At 38.2% G+C, this 12,230-nt stretch overlaps 1 protein-coding gene across 1 annotated transcript in view; it reads left to right on the top strand.

Annotated features, from left to right (window-relative positions):
- LOC138760435 (exportin-5) overlaps nt 1-12,230 on the top strand; it is a 175,784-nt gene that overhangs the window by 49,924 nt on the left and 113,630 nt on the right. The window contains exons 6-10 of the mRNA XM_069931026.1: nt 2,814-2,996; nt 6,974-7,000; nt 7,489-7,674; nt 8,911-8,987; nt 9,727-9,826. Of these exons, the coding sequence (XP_069787127.1) occupies nt 2,814-2,996; nt 6,974-7,000; nt 7,489-7,674; nt 8,911-8,987; nt 9,727-9,826 (573 nt within the window). The remainder of the gene's footprint in view (nt 1-2,813; nt 2,997-6,973; nt 7,001-7,488; nt 7,675-8,910; nt 8,988-9,726; nt 9,827-12,230) is intronic.

Genomic DNA, 12,230 nt, shown 5'->3' with positions numbered 1-12,230 from the left:
GATGGCAGCGCTGCCAGAGCTGCTGTAAAGGTATGGATCCAGAAGAGTGGAGATGCAGCGTTCTTCCGAAAGGTTCATCCACTCAGTCCTAATGCTGGCGACTCTACAGGCAAGAGAAGGCCTGCTGGTAGATCTGATTTTAAGCTAAAATCCTGCACCCTTGTCTTTGCCCAAGATGGTGGCACCTCTTCTTGGCAATGGTAACTATTGGTTGCTCACTTTGGAGAGCAGTGGGCCAGCAGAAGGCATCAGAAATGGGGAGAAGATTGAGAAGGAAAAGTAGAGAAGATAACCCTACAGTTAGGTAACCATGGTGATGGATCAGTGAGCTTGTGTTCAACGGACCCACGCAGGCTGCTGGAGACTGGCTTATGGAAATCTTGTATCAGAGCTGGGAGTCGAGAACGTGCTGAGGGCAAGAAATGTTCTCAAAGGGCCTAGGGCACTGAAGGCTTCCTGATTGTGTCAGATGCTTGGAGCTTGGGTTGCCGATGGATTGAACAGGAGTCTATGAGCACTGGAGGCGGATCCATAGACTCTCAGTGATTCTGAAAGCACTCTTTTGCTGCTTCATCTCTTACTGTAAAGGGTGCTGGATGACCTTAATGGCGACACTTTCTACGGCAGGTAGAAGGCAATTTCATGTAATATTACATGTTCTGTATGATTATGTGACATTAAAAGAATCTTGAATATGTAGTAAGTAATTTGGAGGACAATTGTTATGTTGGCCTGTATGATGGAAGGGTGGAAGGGTTTGATTTCAGGAGTAAAGTAGTCTTATTATAATTGTATATGGTCTTCATGAGACATTGTGTTATTGTCTTCATATCCAAGAAAGAAAGAACGGAATTGCTCTTGAGGCAATGCATTGAAAATTTGGTAACTAGTTTCGGGGTTGACCATGTGAAGAAAATGATTAGACTGAAACTGTCTCTAAACTTTGAAGAATGGGAGCAGATCCTTTTGAAATGTACAGAATTCTTAATGGGCTTCACAGGCAAAAAGCAGGAAGGTTATTTTTTTCCTGATTGAGAAGCCAAGGGCACAATTTGAGAAAAATGCATTCTTAATTTTTTTTTTCATTGTTGCATCAGGTGAGCAAAATGTTTGATTTAAAAATAGTTCTGAAATTTTGAAGATGTGGAAATCTGCTTTCTTCTTCCATAATTCCAAATGAACTATGGATTATGCAGTGCTCAAAAGTGCTGGACAAACCCAGCAGGTCACACAGCCTCCATAGAAAGTACAGGGCGTCATGGTTTGGGCTTGAACTCTTCTTCAGGAGTTCTAAAATCAGGCAGATGTCTGAATAATAAAAAAAAAGTGTTTTGGGAAACAAGTGGGAGGAGCATAGGCTAACAAGTAATCGGTAATGTGGATACAGGTGGGAGGGTGGAAGAGAAGGAAGCTGAAATGTGATAGAGGGCAGAGGGTGAAGAAAACGAGCTCTGATTGGAGAAGGAAGGTGTGGGAGCTGGAGGAAGGGAAACTGAGATAGGGTAAAGGGAGGGACTGGAGGAGAGGGTGGGGGACCGCTGAGGTGAAATCTAAGGCATTGTTCCTTTGATTTGTAGGTGGTCTCAACTTGGCAGTACATGAGGCCATGGACATTTTAGTGTGGCATGGGGTGTGGAATTGAAATGGTTAGCCATTGGGAGATTCTCTTGCAGCAGACAGAGCAAAAGTGTTAAGCAAACAGAAAAATACTGCAGGGTGATCGACTAGGTGGTTACAAAAAAGATAGGATATTCCATTTTAGTTTGTCAGTCAGATTATGAAATACTAGTAACTTTCTAATCAATAAAATGATTGAGCTATCAGTAACTGAGTACAATGGGAAACCAACCGCAGGAAAACAACTGATCTTCAGTTCATGGTGTTTTGATTGATAACTGAGAAGAACAAAAAAAATTCAAAGCTGAACTTCTAAATTGGAATCAGGCCTGTCATCAATGAGATGAGAAGGTGCCTGCAGGTATAAAGTAGAACTGCATATTGGTTGGCAAAGCAGCAATGTTGGTGACCTTTAAAGAGCTGACTTTTCAGACACAGGCTCAATACTTCCCCATAAAGTGGAAAGAGAAAAACGTTTTCCAAAAATATACAATACTGCATCCAGTCTGTCCATTGTAGAGGAGGTTGCATCGAGAGCACTAGATGCAGTAAATGATCCCTATGTCTTCACAGATGAAGTGCTCCTTCACTTGGAAGGACAATTTTGGGCCCGACTAACCGTGAGGGAAATGTAAGTGTAGCAATTTTTGCGGTCATGGGTAGGTACTGAGGGAGTGATTAGTGGGAAGGGAAGAGCAAATGAGTCATGGAGACTGCGATCCCAAAAGAAAGTGGAGAGGGGAAGCAAAGATGCATCTGGTTGTGAGCCTGAATGGCAGAAATTGCGGAGGATGATGTGTTTGATGTTGAAGCTGGTGGGGTGATAGGTAAGGATGAAGGGACCCTGTTCTTGTTGCATCTGTGGAATGAAGGTTCCATGGCAGAAGTGTCGGAAATAGAGGAGATATAGGCGAGGGCTGTAGAGAGGAGGCCACATTTTTTGAAGGAGGAAATCTCTGATATCTTGGGATGGAAGGCTTTATCTTGGGAGCAAATGTAGTAGAGATGGAGTTGAGAGAAAGGAATAGAATCCTTCAGACAGGGTGGGAAGAGATGTAGTCAAGGTAACTGCGAATTGGGTTTACAAGAGATGTCTGCAAATAGTTTGTCTCCTGAAATGGAGATGGAAAGGTGGATTGTGTACTAATTTTGTAATCTGTTCAGTTCTCAATAGTATTGAATTATTTTCTTTTCAGGAAACTCAAACGGAGCTGGTAATGTTGATTCTATTGCGCCTGGTTGAAGATGTGGTAACATTTCAGACAATTCCTGCTCAGCGACGCAAGGATATCCAGCATGCACTGACTCAAAATATGATGCAGCTCTTCAGTTTTCTATTAGACATCTTGCAGGAACACACACAGAATTATAAACAATTGGTAATTGCTGTATTTTTATTTACTACTGCTAATCTTGTAGAACAAAGTTCAGGCCCTTTGGTCCATGATGTTGTGCTGTCTTACAGAAACAAAAAAAAGCCTCCCTTCCTCATAACCCATAATTTTTCTTTTGCCTGTCTAAGAGTATCTTAAATGCCCCTATTGCTCCAGCCTCCACTATCACCCCTAGTGATGCATTCCATGCACCCACATCTCTTTGTGTGTGTATGTGTGTGTGTGTAAGCAAGAAATAACTTAACCCTGATGCCTCCCTCAACTTTCCTCCCTTCAATTTGTCCTCTGGTGTTTGCTACTCCCACCCTGGGGAAAAAGGTGCTGCTGTTCTTCTTTATCTCTCTCATAATCTTGTAGACCTCTAAGTCACCACTCATCTTTGTTTTCTCCAAAGAGAAAAGCACTGGATCTGCTAACCTTGCCTCATAAGACATATTTTACAATCCAGGTGACATCCTGGTAAATTTCTGTACCCTATCCATCACTCCTGCATCCTTCCAGAACTGGACACTTAATCTTAGTGTGGTGGCACCAGAAATTTGCAGAGCTCCAACATTACCTCACAACTGAACTCAATCTCTTAACTAATGAAGCCCAGCATACCATAGTTCTTAACTATCCTATCAACAAACTAAATTTTGAGAAATAAAGATCCCTTTATTCTTCCACATGTTAATTATCTGATAATTAACCCTTCAGATTTGACCTTCCAAAATGTATTACCTCACACTTGTACAGAATGAACTCCATCTGCCACTTTTCTGCCCAACTCTGCATCCTGTCTATATTCTTTAGTAACTGATGCAACCTTCAACACTTCTTTGTATCCTCTGCAAACTTACTGAGCCATCCTGCTTCTTCATCTAGGTCATTTGTAAAAATCACAAAGAGCAGGGGTCCCAGGACATAAAACCCTGTGGAACTCAACTAGTCACTGACCTCCAGGCTACTTTCCACAGGCAAGCCAATTCTGAATCCACGCAGCCAAGGTTCCATCAAACCCATGCCTCAAGACTTTGTGAACAAGTCTCTTGAGGGGAACCTTGTCAAATGCCTTACTAAGATCCATATGCACCACATCTACCACCCATCCTTCATCAATTTTCTTTATCTCCTCAAAAGATTAATTTAAGCTCATGAAGCAAGACCTTCCCCCTCACAAAGTCGTATTTACTTTCCCTGCGAAGACTGTACTTCACTAAATAATCATAAATGCTGTCCTTAAGAATCCTTTCCAATAATTTGCCTACCACTGACGCAAGACTCACTGGTCTATAATTCCCATAATTCTATCTATTTCCTAGTCCACGCTTGCCATTCTCGAATCCTCCTGTGGCCAAAGAGGATGCAAAGATCATGGTCAGAACACAAGCAATTTGTCTTGTCTGATCTTGGGGACTTAACAATCCTAATGTTTTGAAGAAGATCCAGTACCCTCTTATTTAATCTCAACGTGGTCCAGCACATAAGCTTGTTCTTTTCTGATCTCACTTTGACCCTGGTTCTTTTTGTTGTTGAATACTGAAGCAAAGTATTCAGTTCGGACCTCCCCAATCTTGTCTGCATCCAGGCATCTTCCGCCATCTTTATTCTTAACGGCCCTACCTCACTCTTGTCATCCTTTTGTTCTTTACATATGCATAGAACGTCTTGGGGTTCTCCTTAATCCTACTGGCCAAGGCCTTCTCATGCCCTCTTTGAGCTCTCTTCAGTTCATTCTTGTGTTCTTTCGTGGCTACCCATATAATTCTCATGAGCCCTTCGTGTTTGCTTCCTAAATCTAATATATGCTTCCTTCCTCTTAACTAGTTGCCTCACCTGTTTTGTCAACCAAGGTTTGCTTTTCTTACCATCTTTTCCCTGTCTCAGTGGGACAAACTATCCAAAAGCATGCACATGGTCCATTCTCATTATTTCTGTGCTTTCTCCCGAGAACATCTGATCCCAATTTACTCTCCATAGTTAGTGGTTCATTCCTTTGTAATTAGCCCTTCCCCAATTAAGCACTTCGTTTTTATCCTTGTCCATAGCTATACTAATACTCAGTGGTCACTATCACTGAAATGTTGTTTCCCCCACTGAGCGACCTGTCACCTGAACAGGTTAATTACACAGTACTATATCCAGTATGGCCTCTTGTCTAGTCGGCTGCTCCACAAACTGTCAGAAATCCTTCTTGGACAAATCTGACAAGTTCTGACCCATCTGTCCCTCTTGCAGTAAGGAGGTGCCTGTCAATATTCGGAAAGTTGAAGTCTTCCTTAACAACAGGCCTGTAATTTCTGCACGATTCCAAAATCTGCCTACTTATCTGTTCTTCAGTATCCTGAGGACTATCTGGGGGCCTATACACTAATCACAATACAGTGATTGTACCCTTCTGACTTCTCCCCACACTGACACTGTAGACACTTGCTAAATGATGTTTAAAATTGTCTTCTGGAATAATCAAATTTATAGAAGAGCTGACAAGCTGAAAATATATTGGTTCCTTTTTTCCAAATTGATGAGTATTGGCAAGGATAGAGGTTTGTTTTGGCTCACTGGAGGAAGGAAGGATAACCTGACGACTAGTTGGAAACTGGCAGTCATTTAAGAGACTTTAAAGTCAAGTGTGGAGATCACTAAAACGTCACAGATGTAGAAAATAATTGAAGAGGTGGAATATTGGACTTAATTTTGGAGACAAAGTACAATGGCACAAGTTATGTCAGTTTTGTAACCCATTGTCAGTCAACACTTTGAGCAGTTCAGGGCATTTTGGAGAATATGTTGTTCTTGGCAGGAATGGTTTTAAATTATTCTGTCAAATCTAAATCTTTGAAATCTGAACCTTAACTTTTGAGGTGTGATTATGCAAGATGGGTTAAGGGTGACAATTGAAATGTTACCCCATTCTGCTATGTGGGAGGTCTACAGCATTGGGCAGATTCTGGAAATGTCTCTGCATTCAATGGGTGTTATAAATCTGCAACTCTTCCTGTTAAATGGAGTTCCTTGGGGACATTTGTTAATTTCCAGTGTACGGATTTTTGTGCATTCAAGGTATTTAGGAATTCAGGGTAAAGGAGTGAATTTATAAATGATCATTGAGCCATAACCATAACTATATAACCGTTTACAGCAAGGAAACAGGCCATGTCGGCCCTTCAAGTCCGTACCGGTTCACTTGAACAACTCCACTAGCTCCTCCTCAAACTCCTGAGGAAGCAGAGCCTCTCTTAGGTCGGTACATCCTGAGATTTTCCAGGTCCTCATAGATTCTCTTTATAAGACCCCATTTCCTTGGATACTTTACTCCGTTCCATTTCTCTTTATAAATCGCTGTTCTCTGGGGATCTTTACACATGTTCGTTTTCTCTTTATAAGTCCACATCCTCTAGGATTATTTACTCCATTCCTTTTCTCTTTATAAATATCCGTTCTCTGGGATTCTTTACTCTGTTCCAGTGCCTGTGATTTAATCTCACTTAATATTGGATTAGGTTTGGGGTAAATGACATGTCCAAAATGCCACTAATATGTATAATAACTGAAATTTCCTGAAAAATGACTGGCAATGGGTGTTGACAGGATTTGATTACCTACAGTGCATTCTATGATATTAAAACTTTTCCACGGGATGAAGAAGACAGTGAAAATTTCTGTGCAGATGGCATGTTGAACAAAATATCTGGTGTTCCCAGCATCGAATAGTGCCTTTGGAGGAGAATAACTTGTACAAGTTATGATGAGCTGAAGAATAATACACATTTATGGTAGACTGACTGGTGTATTTACTGGCCGATGGCTTTCTGGTGTATGGTCACCTGCATGGTCTGCTTTTATTGCATGAGGTTGTGAATATCTTGTGAATTGTTTAACCAATACTTTTGACTTGCTCATTTATCTGCAAATATGTGACCAATCTATCTGTTTTTGCTTTTTATGCATTTTAATATTTTGTTTTCAATTTCTTATAGAAAGCAGAAAACACTCAAGAAAATAAGGTAGGTTTACATTTGTGTTGTATCTCTTATTCAAGGCAATACCAGTTCAATTCAGTGTCCTATTTCTATGAATATGAGCTTTGCAATTGATTTTCATTTGGATGGAAATTGTGTATAAGGTTGGTTTTAAGACGACTTGATTAAAAGCAGCAAATGCTGGAAGTGCACAGCAAGTCTGGATGCTTCTGTCAGAGGATAAATAATTAAGCATCCTTCCTCAGGCCTGACCTGAGTATTTTCCGCTTTAGATGTAAATTTCTAGCATTTGCAGTTTTCTTTGGATTTTCATTTTACAGACTCGCTGATTGTTTCTTTTGCTATCTCCTCTTAAAATGACTTCCTACTTGAAAGGATCATCAATATATATCTGGTTCCTTTTGTAGGGTGGAGCTCAGTATAAATCCTGTAGTGATAGATATTTTTTTAAAAAATTGTATAAATATGTTTGGTATCCATATCTTGAATTTTAATTTTTTTTCTAATTTTAGGCTAAAGCACACTGTCGAGTTGCAATAGCAACTCTTAGTACGCTGGCTGGATATGTGGACTGGGTTCCTTTACACCACATTACAGCTGATCACTGCAAATTGCTTGAAGTTCTGTGTATGTTGTTAACTGAACCAGAATTACAGCTGGAGGCAGCAGAGTGTCTGCTTATTGCTATAAGCAGAAAGGTAATACCTCCTTATTTAAAAAAAAATCAAAATTTATGTTTTGGACTGTTTTCTTGGAGAGTATTTTTGGGAAATCAAGTACAGTACAAGAGGAAAAATAGCATGACCCTCAGCATCAATGTACAGCGAGGGTCTTGGGCTGCAAATTTTTAGTTTCCCGAAAGGGACAATTCAAGTGGATAGGTTGATAAAGAAGTTTTCATTGACTGGGGCATTGAGTATAACAATTGACGAATGACATTGCAGAGTTCCAAAACTTTGCATCGACCATATTTGGAGTGCAGTTGTGATTGCACACTCGAGGAAGGAAGTGGAGACTTTTGAGAGGGTGCAGAGATGTTGGATAAACTTGGATTGTTTTCTGTGGAGTGTTGAAGGAAGTATATAAAATAAGAGGCATGGATAGGGTAGGTATTCTGAGTGATTTTTCCAGAGTGAAAATATCAAAGAATGGAGGGCATGGCTGTTTAGATGAAGGGGATATTTTAAAACTGATGTGTGAGAAAAGTGTTTTGTTTTTGCACAGAGTGGCAGGTACCTGAAATTTAGTATCAGTAATAATAGAAGCAGATACAATATGAATATTGAAGAGACATATAGATTAGACCCATGAACAAGCAAGAAATAAAAGCCATGCAGTCCACTAGCAGGCAGATGGGGTAAGTTGTTTTGGCATCATGGTTGGCAGACATGGTGGGCCAAAATGTCTATTCACTTGTGTTCTTCTTTAGATGGTTTAAACCAAGAGGGGACTTCATTTTTGATTGTTTTTTTTCTTCACTTGGGTAAAATGTCAGTAAAAGTAGCAGTTGTTTCATGGTGCTTTTGAATAGAGTATATTAAAATAAAACAATTTAAACTTGAGACTTAAAGTGATTAAGGATTAGAATTTTATATATTTTTAGATTAATAAAAAAACTTGAATGTTTTTATTTTGGTTTGCAGTTAAATATCAGCTGGCTGTCTTAACATTTTTTTATGAAAAACCTAGCTGTACTCTGCACAATAAACTTTATTCCAATGCTTAAAATATATCCAGTCAACATAAATGTATTGGGTAATTGAATCTTATCGTGAAGGTTTCTGCAAGCGAGTATGTTTTAAGTACATGATGCACTTGATTCATAAGGGAGTTTGCATTTGATTGGTTTTCTATCCTTTATATTTACTTAGTATAAAAGATATGTAACTTTAAAACTCCTGAATTCACTCATCTTTGGTTTCCTCATTTATTAGGGTAAGCTGGAAGATAGGAAACCTCTCTTGGTCCTCTTCAGTGATGCTGCCATGCACTGTATTTTGTCAGCTGCACAGTAAGTGTTAACTCAAAAGTCTGGTATTAATTTCATGAATATAATGGAATGTCTTAAACCGGACTTGGAAGGTATAACAATATGAAAGGAATAGCTTGGTTACATGTTTAGTTAAAGGATTGAAAGTGAAGTGCTTAGCACAAATTTATCTGATGAGAGATGTTTGGCAGAGGGGCTTGAAATTAGAAGAATTTACATGTAAATTATCTGAAATCAGAATGTGAAGTTGGGATAAGGGGGTTCATCCTTTCAGATGACAGGGTAAATTTCAAAAGATGGTTTCAAAAGGCTCAGTGGGATACTTGACATTTGTTTGTGGGATCATTGAATTGTGGGAGGAAGAAATAATTTAGACTGGACATCAGAAGTTTAAGAGATTAAAAGAAATATATTAGGTCAATGACATAAACTTATAACTATCTCAAAAAATACTGCTAATTAAGTATCTGAGGAACAAGTAAATTCAGTCGTGTTGCTTTTGAAGTTGGTAGTGTATTTTATTGGAGCATACAAAGTGATGGGGAAATATAAATGCTCATTTGAGAGACTTATCGAGAACCTGTCAATGTAATATTTAGATATTAGAAAGCTGTGTTGAATAATTAAATTGACATCTCCTTCAAAGATGCAATCCAAACTCATTGGGCCAAATGGCTTCCTTGTATGCTACACTATCCTGTGTCTACTCAATGAAATACTACAAAAAAAAATCTAACATTAGCCATTTTTATTCCTGCAGGACGGCTCATGGAGCAGGACTTGTGGAACAACACTACATGTTTCTAAAGAGACTTTGTCAAGTACTTACAGCCTTGGGTGGACAGCTGACTGCACTGTGGGTATGTTGAGCACATGTGTGCTACCTTTATATTTACTTTGTAACATTGTGCTGACAACTACATTTATGGTATTAATAAGTAGCCAGAAATTTATCTTTACCCACCTAAATGAGTGATTTATTTTTAAAAAATGTAAGCAAAATGAGTAATTGCAAAACTTTAAGTGAATGTTTGTGGAGCAAACTGTCGCAGTATCCTTTATTCTAATTATCCTAATGCTTTAAACTCATGTTGTCTGAATGATCGTGTTTGTCATTTTATGTTTGATTTTGGTTTTCAATATTTTGCTCTCCTTAAAAAAAAATATGCTGGATTAGCTGAGTGATGTTTTCTATCATAATTGCCAGTTTTCATCATCTTCAAGTTGGAAAACTGCTGGATTGGTGGACCTGCTGAACTAACAACTTTCTGACTGCCTACTGACTTGTGAAATGGATCCCTTGCCATGCTGCTGAGAGTTAGAATCTCTCAGTCTCTTTTGCAAAGCCATCTTTGGGTGATCCAGCCTCAGCTTTTTTTCCAATGCTCTTGGGTTTTTGAATGGTGAAGGCATTTGGCCAAATTAGTCCTGGCTCGGATTCTGCTATTTAAAAAAAAAAAAAAATTAAAAAAAAATTCCAAGGATCCTTTTCCTCCCTGATTTCCTGGTTCACTGATTCAATTCTTAACAATCAGTCTCTGTACATAATATTTTCCCAAGCAATTTTTGACTCACTAGTTTGCTCAGAACTATCTCTTTAGTGATTTTATTGAGGTCCTTGCCTCTCATTGGATTTAAAACATCTCTTTGGCATGTTAGATGTATCCTTCATTGTGCAGACCAGCATTGATTTACAAGAATGTTACTGGGACTGAAGGAACTGAGTTACGGGAACTGTTAAACAGGTTAGAACTTTATTCTCGGGAGCATAGAAGAATGAGAGAATATTTGATAGAAATTACAAAATTAGAGAGTAAAGCAGGATTTTTCCTTGAGGTAGGTGAGACTAGAACTAGAGGACATGGATTAAGATTGAAAGGGCAAATGTTCAGAAGGAACATTTGGGGAGCGTGGAATGAGTTGTGGAAAGTGAGTTCAATTTGACATAAGAAAAATTGAATAGATACATGGATGGGAGAGGTTTGGAGGGTTGTAATCTGAGTTTAGGTCATTGGGACAAGGCAGAATAATTGGCATGGACTAGATGGGCCAAAGGGCCTATTTCTGCACTGTGATGTTCTCTGGTTTTAAAATAGTCATTCAAAGTCTTGGTGATTTATACCTTAATTAATATTCCTCCTTCTCATCTAACAAGAAACATGCATTCACTTTAGCCACCCATTTCTGCTTTATATAATTATAAAATATTTTGCTATTTGTTTTTGTATCTTGGGCTACTTTACTTTCATCATTTATATTTATTGTTTGCTTAGTGGTTCTTGAGAAAAACTTTCTAAAGCAAAAATCTTCCAATTTCCCACTACTCTAGCAATTTTGTTTGCATGGGCTCTTGGGTTGATGCCCTCCTTTATTTTCTTAGATGTCCAAAACCTTTTCTCCCTTTCTTAACTGTCTTGTTTTTAACAGGAACATACTTTTGTTGAGCACTGTGAAAAATATCTTTGAAAGTCTTCTACTGTTCCTCAATTTCTCCATGTAGCTTGTGTTCCCAGTTTATTCTAGCCAAATCCTTCTCATCCTGTTGTATTAGAGGCAGAAAAGGCTTTTGATTGATTAGAATGGGATTTTTAAAATTTAACATCTTGAGTAAATTTGGTTTTGGATTGAATTTTGTAAATTGGATTAAAGTTTTATTTAAAAATCCTAAAGCTAAAGTAATAACAAATGGGCAGATGTCTCAATCTTTTAATTTAACAAGATTGAGTAGACAAGGATGCCCTTTATCTCCAGCTTTGTTTGCTCTGGCTATAGAACCACGTGCACAAAAGATTCGTACTGATCAACAGTTGAAAAAATTTGCAATAGATCAGATTTAAAGTAAAATAGTTTATTTGCTGATGAGTTAATGTATTTATCTCAGCCAAAATGATCATTACCTAGACTTTAGAAGCAGTTGTTAGAGTATGGCAAAGTTTCAGGATCGAAAATAAACTGGGATAAAAGTGAAGTAATGGATTTGGTACAAGGAGATAATTCACAATGTCAAAAAGAAGTTCAGTTTAAATGGATAAATAAGATTAAATATTTGGGTATGCATATTGATAATTGAAAAAATTATACAAATTAAACTATTATTTAAGATAGATGAAGATTTAAAAAAGTGGATGAATTTGCCTATTACTTGGAAAAGTTAATTGTATTAAAATGAATATTTTTCAGAGAGTTCAATATTTATTTCAGACTTTACCTATCTCTATATCTCAAAATATTTTTCAGGATTTAAATAAACAAGTTAGAACATTT

The sequence above is a fragment of the Narcine bancroftii genome, chromosome 4 (assembly GCF_036971445.1).
Source record: "Narcine bancroftii isolate sNarBan1 chromosome 4, sNarBan1.hap1, whole genome shotgun sequence".
NCBI lineage: Eukaryota > Metazoa > Chordata > Chondrichthyes > Torpediniformes > Narcinidae > Narcine > Narcine bancroftii.
This window is presented reverse-complemented; position numbering and strand designations above follow the sequence as displayed.